Source organism: Drosophila santomea, chromosome 3R (genome assembly GCF_016746245.2).
Source record: "Drosophila santomea strain STO CAGO 1482 chromosome 3R, Prin_Dsan_1.1, whole genome shotgun sequence".
Taxonomy (NCBI): domain Eukaryota; kingdom Metazoa; phylum Arthropoda; class Insecta; order Diptera; family Drosophilidae; genus Drosophila; species Drosophila santomea.
Genome location: NC_053019.2, coordinates 20,856,650 through 20,873,953, shown reverse-complemented (window position 1 = coordinate 20,873,953; position 17,304 = coordinate 20,856,650). Strand labels below are relative to the sequence as shown.

General features: G+C 45.8%; 2 protein-coding genes across 8 annotated transcripts; one reads left to right on the top strand and one right to left on the bottom strand.

Moving 5' to 3' along the window:
• The first annotated feature begins 34 nt into the window (after positions 1-34).
• LOC120453118 lies at positions 35-7,554 on the top strand. Of its 3 annotated transcripts, none has more exons than XM_039637660.1 (8): positions 35-303; positions 4,096-4,493; positions 4,562-4,722; positions 4,793-4,994; positions 5,132-5,383; positions 5,576-6,507; positions 6,585-6,785; positions 6,925-7,554. In XM_039637660.1, the coding sequence occupies exons 1-8, from the start codon at positions 253-255 to the stop codon at positions 7,035-7,037; spliced, it is 2,310 nt and encodes a 769-aa protein (XP_039493594.1). In that variant the 5' UTR covers positions 35-252; the 3' UTR covers positions 7,038-7,554. The 3 variants fall into 3 exon arrangements, with proteins under 3 accessions (XP_039493594.1, XP_039493596.1, XP_039493595.1); XM_039637662.1 differs by lacking the exon at positions 35-303 and adding an exon at positions 633-776; XM_039637661.1 differs by lacking the exon at positions 35-303 and adding an exon at positions 3,411-4,034.
• Positions 7,555-7,663: 109 nt separating this feature from the next.
• On the bottom strand, positions 7,664-17,270 carry LOC120453121 (autophagy-related protein 16). 5 transcript variants are annotated; one of them, XR_005616527.2, is made up of 12 exons: positions 16,944-17,270; positions 16,563-16,824; positions 16,163-16,325; positions 15,399-15,487; positions 14,115-14,575; positions 13,880-14,022; positions 10,294-10,594; positions 10,147-10,231; positions 9,926-10,069; positions 9,413-9,782; positions 7,876-8,848; positions 7,664-7,798 (listed from the first exon to the last, which is right to left on the bottom strand). XR_005616527.2 is itself a non-coding variant. In XM_039637664.2 (10 exons), exons 1-10 carry the CDS (start codon positions 17,041-17,043, stop codon positions 9,689-9,691), a joined length of 1,842 nt encoding a protein of 613 aa, XP_039493598.1. In that variant the 5' UTR covers positions 17,044-17,270; the 3' UTR covers positions 9,335-9,688. The 5 variants fall into 5 exon arrangements, 4 of the variants coding, with proteins under 4 accessions (XP_039493598.1, XP_039493599.1, XP_039493600.1 ...); XM_039637664.2 differs by lacking the exons at positions 7,664-7,798; positions 7,876-8,848 and having other exon boundaries at positions 9,335-9,782; XM_039637665.2 differs by lacking the exons at positions 7,664-7,798; positions 7,876-8,848 and having other exon boundaries at positions 9,335-9,782; positions 14,115-14,551.
• Between the last annotated feature and the right edge of the window lie 34 nt (positions 17,271-17,304).

Below are 17,304 nucleotides of genomic sequence, written 5' to 3'. Positions count from 1 at the left end.
AAGTGAAAAATAGTAAAAACTTGAAAACGTGGAAACGCAAGCGACAGTTATAAGCCAAAACCCATTATTACGCGTGACTTTTCCAGCGGCCCTGGGCGCTAACAGGGCCATAAGAAAATGATTCGGTTAGCCAAAAGTACTAGGGCTTTACCTTCATGTTAGCCATGTTACGAACAGGCCAAGAGATCGAAGAGAGCCAAGAGAAGAGCGCAGACAGGTGCACATTGTTCTCGAGCGTTGACCGCAATCACCATGGTTGCATCCCCAACACGTTCGAGTTCGCCGTGTAGAGATCCCGCACAGGTGATACTACCCATACGATCCCATACCATATACCATATACCATCCCATCCGATCCGAGCTCGAAGCGGAAGAGACGCATACGAGTGCGAGTTCTGGTGTGTTTACCATGCTAACAATTTCTTTCTTTTGCTTGTGGTTCTCTCGGCATCGGCAGCGAGCATCATCCACATCGCCTCGAGACTTTCTTTTGTAAGAATTCCAATTCCAAGACGAACTGCGTCCCGCTCTCTCGCAGTCGCTGGCAGCGAGCTCCCAGAACTTCTTTATCTAATTTTTATAACAAGTCACTCGGCGGCGTGGAAGACTTCAGTTCTTCGGCGACCATCGAATGGTCAAGTTCGGTGCTCCCTTCGTATCCACTAAATTCTACCCACTGCGATAGATCTTGATCTTGGGATCTGCGAAAGTGTTTTGCCTCAGTGTGACTTGGCTGAAAATTCGGGAAAGACTCCGGCAACGAACTTCTTAATTAGGTAATTGTTTGGCGGGCGAACTGAAATGGATATGAATATGGAAACGTTGGAGCTGGAGTTTTTCGTGGGGCCAGCGCCAAGTGCCTGACATCATGGTCATTGTGTGGGAACAGAGCATCGTTTTTTTCACCTCCAATACGATCCGCTACTCAGAATGCCATACAATGCACAGCCACTGCACCGACTGAAGCATAACTAAGAAAAATCTGAACAACAAAAAATGTTAACCGGTTTACTTAAACGGCAGTGATCGTACTGACGGATGACTAGGCCCATGCCAGTGGTGTTCGGCGTTGAAAAACGGAGACAATCATTCTGAAAAAGTGAACTGCAAAAACGCACGAAACGGAGGAAGCGTAGGAAATTGTGCAGAATGCAAAAGACCGCCGCTACAGACCCGCGATTCTTCCAGCCATTCTTCATCCATTCTTCACCATTCTTCAGCAATCTTCAAGGTTCTGCAGCCAGTCTGCAGCTTCCGTCAAAACATTGGCGAACATTAGGACGTCCGTCCTCCGCCGACGTATGCCTACTAACTTGGCTCGTTCTTCTTGGCCAAAATGGAGATATGCACGCATATAGGCAGAAAGCACATTAAATCCTAAATGCGGCAAATTAACACAGTAGTTCGTTAGTGGTCCCGTGATTAGCCCACAAAAAGCCCAAAGTGGCCATAATCAAAGTTTCGCCAAATGCGAAATTAATCTAACAGTGTGATACCTGCCGTTGAGTTTTCGACTTTAGGCTTTAGTCACCGGAGAAATGAAGTCATTAACACATTCAGAATGGTGAAAGTTTTTTACTTCTGGCGGTCCCCCTTGAAGATCGAATTTCTATTGACTCTTTTGGTAGACCATTTAATTACATCATGCATCTGGAATTAGGCTGAATGTGAATGGAGCTGAAGTCGGTCAGAATCTGAATGGGTGTAGTCTCTTGGCTTTTGGCCATAAAAAAAAGAGCTGTAAGGTCGCCGAAACAAAGGCAGTAAAATAAAAGAAAATGTTCGAAAGTGCCAAACGGTTAACAAGTGCTGATTGGCCCAAAAAAACAGTGAACCCCAATGCGGTATTGTGATGTGTTTATGCGGCTGATTGATTGAACGACTTTGTACTGAGTGCTCATCTAGAGAAGTATTCTTTTCAGCTGCACAAGTTGTTTTCACTAAACCTGGTATATATTTCATCGAGTTACAACTGCTTTCTCCCTTCGGGAAAGCGGCGCTTAAATGTCCTTCAGCACTGCCTACTACCTACTTCCCATTTTCCATTGCCTTTTTCCCCATTTCCTTGTTTATAGACCTCGCACAATTGGGGGGGAAAACGATGAGTGGAGCCCCGCATTCTTGGCCCCCAGAAACTACGAGCATTTAACAGTAATTTGGGCAATAAACGACTGTTCGCACTAATCGATTGTGATCAGCGACACAGTTAGGCGGTGCTATTTCCTTGGGCTGTTCACGTCGATGCCGCCGCTTACCCCTGGATACCCACTGGATACCGGTTGGGTTTCGACTTGGGTTTCGGTTTCGGTTTGAGTTTGGGTTTGGGTTTGGGTTGGGGCTCGACCTGATCGCTGCGGGCGCAGCTACCAATACCCATATACCCATACCCATATCAATACCCATGTGTCCATGTGTCCATGTTGCCATGTACATGCATGTGTCTATGCTCGGCAAAACAGCTTTTGACGATAATCATTGACCCAATTCTTCTGCCGCTTTCTACAAGATTTTTGTACAATAACATGGTCATGGACTCGTTATAATGCAGCTTCCTGAGTGGCCACTCTTTACATGGCATTGCCGAATGCCAGAATGCCGGAATGCCTGAATGCCGAATGCTGTATGGTCATGTGCACCAGACCCCGACATATTCATGCGATTCATGCGATTCCCCTGGCCAGTATATGCCATCAGAATATGCCGAGTGAGGAAAGAAAAGGAGAAACACATAAAACATTCAAAAGTCTTTCAAGCATTTTATCTCTAATTAAGTACGGCTCGTTCTGACCGCTGCAGGGCTTATGAATCATGTATCACCCGGTGTATTAACGGTATATTTCTATATATCATCTCATCCAAAGAATGGAGCACCTCGCAGTGCCAACGGATCGCTTTTTGGGCGGAACGTCGCCCCAGCGGATTAGTGTGTCTGGTGCGTCGGCACTCATGCGTTTCCTACTATCTACATATGTATGACTATATACACACACTTCACCTGTCCGTGTCCGCATCCGTGTCCGTATCTCAACCTGTCCGTATCTATTACCCACCAATTTTTGTTTCTGCACACATGGCTATTCATGAGAATTCATATGGAATAACTGTGTTGCTAGTCCAGCTACAGCTAAGAACGATATATGAGTTCTCCTAATACAGTTATCATGTTAATAAGTCATGCTTCAGGTGGGTTCCTAACGAGATACTCGTACTCGCCAATGGCAATTACTCTACTCGAAAATCAAGTGTATTCCCTATCGTAATAATATTCTTTTCTATAATTGAATTGTTGTCCCGCCTCGCGCAAGTATTTGTATTAATAATTTTCCAAATTGTCCATTCCTTTCGGGTTCCTTGGGTTCCAGAGGTTCCTCAGGTTCCTTGGGTTTTTTTTTTGGTTTCCATAAGTTCTGGCGAAACAAGTTCTACATGGTACTTGGCGAAAAATTAGAGCTCATGACCTCTTGATGGTCTCTCCAGCGCAACCGTCAATCATAAGCGATGCCCATTAACTTGGCTGTTGCGCAAGAGTTTAGCTCAGCGGACCAGAAAAAATCAGGGGATCGCGAATAGTGGTGAATCTGGTGAATAGTGCACGGGGTCATCGACGTGAGCTCCGTTTCCCCAACGGAATGGATCTCTGGATAGAATGGAGTAGACTGAAGTGGAGCTGAGTAACTGGCCGTGATATTGTTTCTGCGACTTCATAATTCGCGTTACGCCTTATGGCAAACAAATTAATTTGAGGAAATTGAGATGGTGCCCTGCGTAGGCAATTTAGCGCGCTTTATAAATAAAGGTTATCGTTATGCCTTATGACTTTGGGCTAATATAATATTTGCACTCGTAATGCTATGGCTTGTTCAGCAGTAACCATTCAAGTTGTTAGAACTTATAGATGTTCTTCAGAGGTAACCGCACTAATTGGTTCAGAACTTAGAAGAGAACTTGGATTGTTTACGGATAGTTAAAGTATCTTAAGTAACACATACAGATCCTCAGCAGCAGCTTGTTTGAGAATAGTTAAAGTATCTTAGGTAACACATCTAGATACTCAACAGTTGTTCTTATGTATGCATACACCTCCTCCCCTTGCAGGCACCCAGTGATACTGCAAACATGGCCAAGATCAACCTGTTGCGACACCTCTTCCTGGCCCTCATGCTGTACAGTGCGGCCACGGCCAAGGAGCACCTGCGAATTCGAAGACAGGCGGCGGTAGAATCGGTGACTGTCGCAGCTCCCAATGCCAGCAAAGTGATTGCCTCCGAGGAGATCGAGGACAAGACGGAGCTGCCCGGCGCCAAGGAATACGCCACCGAAATCAACAGGACTGAGAGGCCCGTTGAAAACGTGGAGACCCGCAACTCGGCCTTCGATTTGCCGGCTGCCTCGGACTTATCCAGCTCGCTGGGTTCCGAGGAGGATAGCATCTACTATGATAATGCGCCCGTGGACTGCAATCCCGAACTGGTGGGCTTTGAAATTGTGACAGGGTAAGGCAATGATGGGTGGTTATTACGCCAAATGGTTGGTTGGTTGACTGACAAGTCCCTCTCGGCAGATACGTGTTCTCGGCACCCGAGAAGCTGATGGACTCCCAGCCGGGCACCCTAATGCTCACCGATTGCTTGGACACCTGTAGGAAGAACAAAACATGCCAGTCAGTGAACTACGAGACGGGGCTTTGCGTGCTCTTCTCAGCACATGCTGATCAATTACCAGGTAAGCTACTTAGCCCGCTAAACAAACCAGCTCGCAAACTACTTAATCATAATCACAATCATTACCAAAGGTGCGCTGACAAAGTCGCAGTTCCCCGTATTCACTATCTATGCCCAAAAATCATGCCTGTCCGTGAAGCCCTGCTCCCGAGCCTGGTACGTCGATCGTGTTCAGAACTATAAGCTCAAGACGGAAGTTAAGCGTACCGTGTCGGTGGCGTCAAGACGCGAGTGCTTTGAACTCTGTCTCGGCGAAAACGAATTCACATGCAGGTAAGAGTTCTCTACTCCATAGTATACTCCATAGGCCAAATAGTTAAGATCCACCCTCTATCAGTGAAGTGAAGCAGAAATCCCCAACCCCTACCACCTATTACCAATTATTGCATATTCAACTATGTCCCCTGCAGATCTGCCAACTACGATCGCATCTCGGGAGCTTGCGAGCTGAGCGAGCTGGATCGCCTGACACTGGCCGGCTCCCAGGCGTTCCAGGTGAACGAAGGGTCCGATTACCTTGAAAATCACTGTGTCGATGAACCCAACAAACTCTGTGAATTCAAACGTCTACCTGGTCGCATTCTGAAGACGGTGGACTCGGTCTACCAAGAAGTGAGCAGCATTGACGAGTGCCGGGAACTGTGCCTCAACTCGCCATATAGGTCAGTAACAGGTCCAATTATAACATTATAACGAGCTCTCCATCATCCATGATCCATGATCTATGAGCCATGATCTTGCGGCCATTTATAGGAATTACCTTTATATCTTAAAGCCAATTAAACTACTATAGTTGTTGACTGAAAGTGATATCATATCACACCATCCTCACCTCCAATTTACATCCATCACAGGTGCCACTCGTACGACTACAATGACACGGGTGACATGGTCTGCCGTTTATCGCATCACAGTCGTGCCACCTTGGCGGATGTGCAGGAGCCATTCCTGGAGGTGCCGGAGGCGTCGACCTATGAACTGACCTCCTGCTACAATGTGACCATCGAGTGCGGCGGCGGCGATATGCTGGCACGTATTCGCACCTCCAAGCTCTTCAATGGCAAGGTGTACGCCAAGGGATCGCCCAAGTCCTGCTCGGTGGACGTGAAGAGTGCGCTGGACTTTGAGCTGCGGATGAACTACCACGATCTGGAGTGCAATGTGCGCCAGAGCACCGCCGGCCGCTATGTGAACGATATAATTATCCAGCACCACGACATGATTGTGACATCCTCCGATCTGGGATTGGCCTTGGCCTGTCAGTACGATCTCACCAACAAGACGGTGAGCAATGGCGTCGACCTGGATGTGCGTGGCGACATCGTGCCCGCCCTCTCCGAGGAGGTAATTGTGGAGTCACCCAACGTTATCATGCGCATCACCTCGCGGGATGGCTCGGACATGATGCGCTCCGCCGAGGTTGGCGATCCGCTGGCCCTCAAGTTCGAGATCGTCGACGAGCAGAGCCCCTACGAGATCTTTATACGGGAACTGGTGGCCATGGATGGTGTGGATAACTCGGAAATTACGTTAATCGATTCAAATGGCTGCCCCACCGATCACTTCATAATGGGGCCCATTTACAAGGGTTCGGTTTCCGGCAAGATGCTGCTCTCCAACTTCGATGCCTTCAAGTTCCCATCCAGCGAGGTGGTCCAGTTCCGCGCCCTGGTCACGCCCTGCATGCCCAGCTGTGAGCCCGTCCAGTGCGAGCAGGAGGACACCAGCGGGGAGTACAGATCCCTGTTGTCCTACGGCCGCAAACGCAGATCGCTCAACACCACAGGTGGGTCTATAGTTTATCTGTAACTTCAACAATCTCTTCATTCTATAACTTTCCTCTATCTACCTGTTTGCGAATAGATGATCATCCGAGACCACGTCGCGACATCGAGAGTTCAAAGAAGTCCGCGCCCAGCGACATGCTGCTGGTTCAGTCCATTCAGATTACGGATAAGTTCGGCTTCAAGCAAGATAAGCAGGAAAGCGGAGACTTTTACGACGGAAACGAGACCACATTCACTGCCAACGAGGAGGGTCACGGATTCTGCGTTAATGCCATTGGTAAGCGCACTTTACTGGCCATAAAAAAAGCGTCTTAAAAAGACCACTTTGCCAGCTGGCATATGACCGGATTAGTGGCTTAATATATTAATAATAACCTACGAACTCTTTTCCCTTTTTTATTTTGCTGCGCTATTAGGTCTTATTACGGCTGCCACCATCTTCCTGCTAACCCAGTTGGCCGTGATCGCGATCTGGACGTACTGCTACCAACGTCGCCAGAAACTGCAGCCCTATCAGCATTCTTATTAAGCCAAACCAGGTGGCCCATTAATTTACATAGACGTCTAAGCTTCACAAGGTGCAATCAATTATACACAATACGCAAGGATAGGCCAACCAACCCACTAATGCCACGAATATCCGTACGAAATGCCCGTCGTCCTGATACAACACACAACATCCGCTAATTTGCCTTATCTAGTCAGTGCACGATTTTCGAGAAATGGAAATTGAAAATGAAATGGAAATTCAAATCTACATACGTGTCTTGCGCGGTGGAGGTGGAGTTCAGATTGCTTGCATTGCAGCCTTGGCGTTTTGGGTTTGAGTACTCCTCCCACCCAACGGAACGGAACGGAACGGATTCCCCACTTGCAAAGGAAGTTCGACAGACCATGGTATTGGTATCCTTGAACTTCCTTTGCGACTTCGGAAGTCGCAACGATTGACATTTGTAAAAACTAATGCATATTACATTACTCCTCCTCGAACTAACTCCCTCTTTCCCATCTACATATATCGATTTGTATTGAATTAGCCTAGTTAAGCACTATACTCGTAATTTATTGCATTTCAACGACAGACTTTGCTGCTTATTGCATTGGCCCTCTAATTGTATGGAACGAACTCATCTTATTATTATTAAACATAAGTTTTTTAATGAAATACCCATGCTGTTTGCTTATTTCGGGGGTGCTACTCCATCGGCTCATCTACTTCTTTTTAGTGGACAAATTGCTCATGCAATAAACTTCTCTGAAATTTGGCTTTCATATATGGAAATCAGCTTTCTATTGGCAGAACAAAAGAGAAAATATTATCATTTTTATGGCCTGCATTTGGAGCAGCATATATATTATGTACATACATATACATATGCTCGTATGAATGGGAATGGATGAGGAGATGAGCTGGCCTGGGAGTCCAACTGCCATCTTAGCATTTTACCCACGCATAACGAATTGTGCGAATTGGACGTGGAATGCAGACACCTGCGAATTATTATTATTATTTATACTTCAATGGCACTGAAAATGCATCCAACTGTAAACGCGAGTCGAGGGCTTCCAGGAACATGCTCACTTAGAGTCGCCCAAAATGCACGAGTCTCGACTCCCGACTTCCAAGTTCCAAGTCCCGATCCTCGGCGGGGCAGGAAAGCCAGCGATTCACTTTTCGATGTGGGCAGAAAGGTCCAAATGTCGTGCTTGTTGCCCCAACTTTTCCCAGCGACTCGACGTCTTCCCGTCTTCATTATGGCGCATGGAGTATGGAGTATGGAGTATGCAGTATGGAGCATGGAGTGCACAGCATATGGAGTGCATAGTGTGGTGATGGCGATGGTGATGGGGTACACCTGTACGAAGATCCAGCAGCTGTATAAGTATCGTTAGGCACACACCGGTTGTGTTGTGTGTGAATGTGAATCATGCAAATAAATGCACCCTCAGCAGAACAGGAAACAGGCTTCGTGCAGATTTGTATCTTTATCTTTAGCTGGTGGAGCTGGTGGAGCTGGAGGAGCTGGAGGAGCGCTCTCGCATACGGGAAAGTGACTCCTGTCCAAGTCCAAACGTCTGCCCGTCACTCTGGACGACTCTGCTCGGCTGGACTGAGCTGGCAGGGCTGGATGGACTGGGGATGGGTTGGCTCCTCCAGGCGAGTGGATTCCTCTCCTCGACTCTCAATTAATTTACTTAGCTATGCGCCTTCAACGACACTACCTTGAGTGGTGGCAGCACTTAGGAGCGCCACAAGATTTCAGATCGCTGGCGGTACTTAACGCCGCAGTAGTGGTAGTTGTTTTTTTTTTGTTTGTTGTGTTTGTTTGCAGGCATAATCTGGAAAGATTCTTAATTAAGGCATGCATGCAAGGCGATAAAAATGAATGTACGTTAGATTTGTAATGATGGTGCCGTGGTTATTTCTCCTCGCTCAATTAGAGATTCCCCAGTGTCGATTGTGCTCCGTCAGCACACGAAATAATTGGATGTGTTCTGCTCGCCAATGGCACACTATACCACAACACACCACAGAGCTCAGCACAGCAGCATTCGTGCCGGGAATTGATCACATATGCAGAAATTAAAATGCATCACGTTCGAAGGATGCATAAGACTTTTTTGCTGGCTGAGCATTATTGTCTGAAATCTCCTCTTTATGGCCAAGACACACACAGCACAGGTGAGGCTGTGTAGCTGTAGGAAAAAGCACATAATGTCGCCTGAGGCAACTGGTTGCAGCAAACCGTGTAGCAAGGCCATTCTGCGGAATTATTGGGTTGCCCCAATTTAATTTCTATTCATTTCTATTCAGTGGCCGAGTCATTTGCTTAGATTGGTCGTATATGCAACCCCATATATGTATGTGTGTTTTATTTTTACAATAGGAAAACATGTACTTACGACTACTGCTATATGAATTGATACAATTTGCGTACTATATCCGATTCAAGTATAAATAAAATAATCAAGTAAAGTTATTAAAATTTCGGCTCTAGACGTACGCCGACCGCTCGCCAACCGAATTTACTATTTACAGCAGCATCCGCATGGCCGTTGTGATTGCAGTGACTGCAGATTTAAGCGTTTCAGTTTCGGAATTGCAACAACTGATTCTGATTCTGATTGCAATTGCAACCGACTGACTCGAATGACGTGTGTAGTATGGCAACATTAGGGCTATGATTCCGAGTAGATGGTGCAGCGCTTGTTCTTTCCCACGGAGGCCAGCATGTTGTTGTTGGGACTCCAACTGACCGCGTTTACGGCGGTGCTGTTAAATGGGAGCAGAGATTGCATTCAAGGATTAATCGCAATCAAAAGGATGGCATAATGAGGTACTTCCTCTGGATCTCGTCTGCATGGCCTATGGACAGACCAGGCCAGCAGTAAACTTTTACTACTTTTACTACCCACCTGTGACCCTTGAGTGTGGCTTCTAGGAAACCATTCACATTCCAAATGTATATAGCGCCATCCGCCGATCCGCACGCAATCTTCAGGCCGCTCGAGTTGAAAGAGGCCCGAGCAAAATCACAGCTGATTTTAAAGTGTTCGTTTCTATAACCATGGAGTAGAGTACATAGGGTAAAGTGAAGAGTAAGAGTATAAAGTTATGGTATATGACTGACACTTACGTGAACGTGGATATAACTTGGTTCTTGCGTAAATCTAACAGTTTAATAGTATCGTCTCTTACAGAGCATATGAGGTAATTGCAATCTGTGGAATTAACATGTTGTAGTAGGGATTACGATGGCAGCTGGTGGCTGGCAAGCACTCGCCTTTTGACAAATCCAGTGAGGTGATCTTGGCCGGCATCAAGACGTCGTCCGCCTGCTTCTCCGTGCGTATATCCCAGAACCGGATCTTCTTATCGTAGTGCCCACTGATGATCGTCGATCCAAGGCTGTCGGTGGTGACGAGATCATTGCAACTGGAGCCGGCAAACTTTGTCTCTATGCAAGCGATGCTGCGCAGATCCCAGATCTTTAGTGTGCGATCGTGGCTTCCGGTCACCACTTTGATGGGCTCCTGGACGTATTTGGCGGCCATTACCTTGCCACTGTGACCCGTCAGCGTGTGCTTTGAAAGGTTTGAAAGGCGAGACAAAAACAGTTAGTGCGGCGTTACGTTATAGGGCAGGCACTACAGCGATCTTAGCCCAGCTTCTTCTTGGTAGGTGGTAGCAAAAGACCATTAAACAGAGTAACGCGGGGCAGAAGGGCGGGCTGCTAGCAACACCTTTTGTGGCGGCATGACACATGTGCCCTCCTCTCCACCTGGAAACCGGCTAATTAGCGGGGCCAAGTATCTTTCACTAGAACGCGGCGTGCAATTAAAAATTGTCCACAGACATTAAACAGACTACAGACATTTAATTACGGCGTTATAAACCAGGATCTTAAAACTACACGGCTAACTGCCGCGGAAAATCCATTGACATAGGTCGCATGGTGGGACATACTTCGAAGTGCTACTCCGTCATCTTGGAGTGCCTCTGGGTTGACAGAGTGCAGTGCCCAGCTCCCAGCTCCCAGCTCCCAGCGAGCAGAGCCACCTGACACCCGTGTCATTGACACTTCGAAACGCCGATTCTCGCTATTATTTATCTCTAGACGAAGATGCCTAATGGTGGAGACAAGAAACCAGATAAGATAAAAACTGCTTTCTGCGTATCAGCGAATTTGTTGATTTATAACATTCGGAGGAAGCTGCATCCAGACAAGGTACATAAATCTGTTATTTCGAATAGTTAGCAGCTGGGAAGGGCACTATAAATCGCAGCAACTGGCAGGCAATGGCAATTGCAATGGCAGAGATCTGTGAGGGTATTTAAGAGCTACAGCTAAATCTATTAAATAAATAATAAAAGTCTCTAACTAATTGCCAGTTAAAAGCCGTTCCATGGCGCTGCCCTTATAGGTGCAGCTGCCCTTGCTCTTAACACCGCGCAAAGAGCCACCAAGTCCGATTCTCGACCGGCAACCGGTCAAGTCGAACGGTCAATGTACGCGCAGTGTGGCTTAAAGCGCGAACCACTTTGGCTCAAACATGTTTGACCGGCGCTGCAGTTCTCCCCAAGCAGTGGAGACTTTGAGAGCGAAGAATTGTTGGGAAGAGCGTCTTCGGCGCAGAGCGAAGAAAGAGCCCAGTCGTCGAGCTCAGCCGGTTTGCAGCTAATAACATGGATTGAAGTGTTCTCTTAAAACTTAAAACGTCTTATTTGAGCCAGGCGGTTGATTTGGCTTCGAAAACGTGTTGGCCATAAACCGGTGAGTTTGAAACCAAACTGCAGGCCAATCCGCATTTTGATCGGTATGCTTGCGTGGTGGCAAAGGTGGAAATGTCCTCTTTTCCAAGCCATAAATTAGCAAAACATTTCTAATGGATGACTTATGGCCGTAGTCTAATGCAACAGCCGCATAAATCACTACAACACCTGTGAGCAGCTGCCCGAGCGATTGATTCAATTGGATTAATGTCTAATCAAATTGAGTCGACTAAGCCCCAAAACTGATGGCTGTCTGGCCCGAATTCGTCGCTCTTAGATGGAATTATGGTCGATTGATGCGAAATAAAAATTGTTTCCGAGTTGGAAAACATTTTGAATCCGTCTTTGGCATGTTTACATGTTATGTGCCATACTGTTTATAAGGCCAACCGATCGATGTAAACAAGCGATCGAATTATTTTGGCTAATTATTGGCTAGGCATTCCGACTTATGATTGATTGAGTTATGCAAATCGCTTCGCCTCTTTCAGCAGCAGGTGTGAAGCGCTGATTAATGGAAAATCGCCCGCATAAACTTCCGGCGATTACGGTGTGTGAATCGTAAAAAAAGTGGCTAATATTAATGATGATAACTCGGCGGCAATTGGCCATTGGCAATCGGCAATCGGCAATCAGTTGGCCACTTCTGTTTGTACGCATTGTGGCCAGAGGCCGTACAAGTCAGTGTGCTCATTTTAATGCTGCAGATCGGCGGCGGCGCTATTCTTCAGTTACAGTTTCCAGTTGTGCGCAAAAGAACCGTTTAAATGTCAATCCAGAAATACCAGTTAGAACAGAAGAGTCGGTGTATCTCGCGGATGTGTATGGTGATGGTGATGGGGATGGGGGATTAGTTTGGGGGATCGGGATGCAGCTGGGAGCTGGAGCTGGAGTTGAAGCTGGCGAAGAAAAGCAGGAAGAACCGCACTTGTATGTTCATTCGCATGTTGACGATGTGCAGCATAAATGGATGAAGTTGCGGATCTGGCCTGACCAGGCGAGAGATGAACCTTGGGGTAGGAAAGATTATTCTACGGCTATTCAGGCCAACTGCCAATGGCCAGTTTCCCAGTTTCCCCTCGTTGCATTGTGGCATTCAAAGACGACTTTTATTTATGACCGCCAATTGAAATCGATTCGTTCGATAAACGCACTTAAATGTTGCAATATGGGTAGCAAGAAGTGGGTAGACCACTTTACTACTCGTACATATACTTTTCTTTAAGCTCCAATTAACAATCGTTCATAATTCCAAGTTCACTCAATGAAAATGCACTTCTGGCTGAAATTTTGTCTTCTGAAGTGTGTAGCATTCAACATAAATTTCTACGAAATCTTGGCCAGGCATGAAACCATTTCTCCAATCCTTCCCAAGATGAACCTCACAGGTCCATGGTACACATACATACATATATCATAGTTGAAGTGCTTTATTTACTATATAAGTAAACACTTTTGTTTGCCATCAGCGTCTCTGTAATGTTTACTTGTTTGTCTTTCGCCTTTTTCCGAGTTAGAAAGCGGCAAACATGCAAAATTTATTTATAAACATTGACATTGCTATGAATGTGTGTATATGTACGTTCCAACTTGAGTAAACAAAGGCGAGAAACGAGAATAATCATCACGAGGGCTGAAAATTCTTTATAAATCAAGGCATCAAAAAAGTCGGTTTTTTAATCTGCTTAGCGCAGCCAGAGAAAAGGAAAGTATTGTTCTGGCCATTCTCGCACACACTTATTGCGGCAATTTGTTGAGCAGGAACTAATTGGTTCTTTAAAATTACTATCCACCTTGTTTATTATATACAGAAGTTAAGTAGCCGATGCCTCATGGAGAGGAATGGGGTGAACGAGTGAGTTAGTGCAAAAGTTCAGCCTACAATCGCGTCCAGAAATCGCACACTTTTGTTATCATTAAAAATATCTGGCGTCTAGACTAGTGGGCGCAACTGAAAAGTGTTTTTCCTCGTATATGTTTTCGAAAAATGCGTTTTGCTTTCGTTTGTATGGAAACGAAGTGTCGGAAAGGCAGTATAATTGATATGCATTCCCTTTCTATTTCAATTGGAGCGTTTAAATAAAGGTTTCACTCACTCTTAAGCGATTGTCCATCACTGTCCATACTCTGGCTCCGTAGTCATTCGAGGTGCCCAAGATGTAGGCGCCTGTTGAATCGAAATCCACGGAGTTAATCCCAGCACTGCTTCCGCTGAGAACTGCGCGTGGTTCAGTGGAATCTGAAATGGCACAATGCGAAGTGATATACAAATATATATGTATAATGTGATTATTTATAGGTGTAATAAACAATGTGCGACTGCTGACTCACTTTTGCCAATATCCCAAAGTTTGACTTTGCGATCAGCGCCACCGGTGGCCACCATGCGCTCCACGGGACTCCAGCGCACCGCATGCGACTCGTTCTCGTGTGCCTCGAACTTCATGAGGATCTTGGTGGGATTGGCCTGACCCAGGTAGCCGGTGGCCTTTAGGGTGTCAATGGAAGCCCGGGAGTTCTCGGCTATATCGCCTCCTGCTGTAAAACGAGCGCTAATATATTCATTATCATCGAGACCTATGGCTTCCATGGCGCCATTTATTGCGGCCTCGTCGAAGTCCTCGTCACCGATGAGGCCGCCAACGAACTGGGCGGGACTGGAGTTGCGCTGCAAGGATGCGGCGCCGGGCGAGGAGGCGGTGTTGCTGGACGAGCTGGGCTCACGGACCGCGTCTTCTAGGTCACGTTTCAGTTTAGCCGAACGTTTCCTGAAAATTGACGGCAGTCTTTTTCTAGATATGTTTAAAAACGGTTATACATTTATATTAAACCAAATCAAAAGGAGCAAATCAGAATGAGTGACACAGTCGATTATATTCGTCTAAATGGTCCGTTCTACTTGTTGTCCTTGGCGACTTTTGTTAAGTTTGTTAGTAAAAAACATATGAATACGTCAATATTTATTACATGCATTTGTGTGTAGCTTCCGTAAACCATTTGCGATTTGGTTGTTCCCGTGCTCCGCATTTTTCGGTTAACTTGCTTGCATGACGTTGGGTGGGTGGGCAATAAGTGGTTTATTAACACAACTGGGTGATCAGCGGTCGGGTGGATGGGCACTGCAATCTCTAATCGGGTATTAAGATAATAGCCTAGTATACATGTCCTAGAACTCAACGAAGCTACGAAGGATTCTTTCTGGCTGATTCCCTGATCAATTGAATACTCTGGTTTGTTAAATCTTCCATCCTACTTAGTAGTTTATTAGTAGCTAATGACTTCAAGCAAACATAAAAAAAATATTGAGTGAAATGATCCTTTTCACAATGTTTTATGAGCCATGTGAAACATTAGTGCAAAAAGGTGCCTAATCCACGGAAACTCAGTTGATTTCGTGTGTATTTGTCAACAGTTTACATGGAAGTTTTATCACTCTTTTATAAGCATTAGATAAGCTGCGCGATTAACCATTTTATGTGTGTATCTGCGTACCTATCTGGTTACGAAAATGCATTTATATACATGTACATTAATGATCGAAGAGATAAGTAATATTAAACGTTATGTTTTGCATGAAAATAGGGTCACAATGGTATTATATTGAATGGAACGTACCTTATTATGCTCTCGTTTTCCTCGTTCAACTTGTCGGCATCCTTTGACTTGTATTGCATAAGTCGCTCCAGGAGACGTCGATTTTCATCCTGTGAATTGCAAGAGAACGAAAAGCTTTTTAATAGACGCTTTTTCATATTTGGGATATATGCAAATCTTTGGCGCCGTCGTGCTGTTTTCCGCGTTGAACGCTAATATGCTACTGGATCGAAATCGAAAAGATAGCGAGCTTTTCCCGTCTATAGACGAGGCATAGCGATTCGAGCCATCTGCAATGTATTTATCGAACCAACCCACTGCCGTAGAAGTGGATTTGCTCAATGGGATTCGGAAGCCCCGAATAAGTACCAATAAAATGATATTTTATGCACTATTTTGAGTAAACAGATCTGAGGATTTAATTAGCGATCAATGAGTAACCAGCAGTTGATCAACAAAAAATCCCCTTTGGAATTTGTCTATCGTTGTGGTATAAGTGCTTTTAAATGGCTTATAAACAACAATTAATGGCCTCACATTTTGACAACTTTCGAATGGGAAAACAAAAAAGAAGAAGTACAGAAACTTTTGAAAGCGAATACCCCATCATTTTATTGGGTCACTGACTTAAGTGGAAATATTTCAACTTACAAACAATTTAATTTATATTTACTATCCCAATTTAGCATATACGTAGAATTTACTTTGTGTACTGTTCTTAGACAAATAAAACAAAGCGATGCTGATTTTGTGGGAATGAAAGGAAAATAATCTAAAGCACTTACTTGCACTCCTCTCATCTTTTCTTCGAGGGAGCTAAATGCCAATTGAAGCGCTGTATGCTCATCCAACATGGTGTTGTTCAGTTTCTTGAGTTCCTCCAAACTCGAGTGAAGTAGCTGCACTTCCGCGCGCAATCGGTTGTTGTTCGTTTGCTGTTCGACGAGGCTAAAATAAATAGTTATATTAGTTAAGTATTCGATTTGTAATCTCGCCGAGATTAAGGTTTAATCTCTAGATAATTAGTCATACACGCTGCTGTAGACTCTTAATTGAATTCTAAAATTAAGGGCGCGATAAACAAATGGTTGGATAGACTATTTGAGTCACAAAAGGTTTTTCGTCATTCTAGGTACCATTTGCTCGAAAACTTTTTTGGTGGACACACCCTAGACAGCTAGCTACCTGTGCTCCTTCTCGGAAATGATGATCCTCTGTTGCTCGACTTTCTGGTTGAGGTCCACGATCATCTGGGAGTTCTCGCCCTTGCGCTTGTGCAGCTCGGTGAGCTCCTCCTGCTGGCTGAGCAGCTTTTTTTCGAGGGTGGCGATGGCCACGTTGGAGCCGGTGCCACCTGTTGACACCGCGTTGCGGAGCTGCTCGTTTTCGACGGAGATCTTCAGGTTGTCCGCCTTGAGCTGCGCCACATGGTCAATCAGTCGGTTGTCTGCAAGAGATGCGGGCAATTAATGCGTGTGACCATGAAGTTCGTATACTTTTTCGATCAGAGGTTAACTGGTGCGTAGCGGAGCCAACTGGGTCTCCGCTGGCGACCCAGATGCTTACTTTGCTCGATGATCTCCTTGAAGTTGTCGCACTCCTTGCGATTCCGCTCGCGTAAACGCCGCACGACGTGCGCTCGCCACACATGCTCCTCCGTAGACATGTTTTTATTGTGTTTCTGCCCGGAATTTCTGGGTGTTCCGTACTGGGGACTCCGGACTCTTGGCTTGGGTTCTCCTTGCTTGCTGGATTCGTGGCGACACCTTGGCGTGGTCGCCTGTTCGCATCGCAGGGGGCGTGGCACGGGCGCTATAAGGCGGCTGCGTTTATTCGCATAATTGTTTTTAACCAAATATGATTATTGTTGTTCAGCTGTTCATATTAGTGATGTCACGGCACGTCGATGCATCGATGTGCCTTTTGC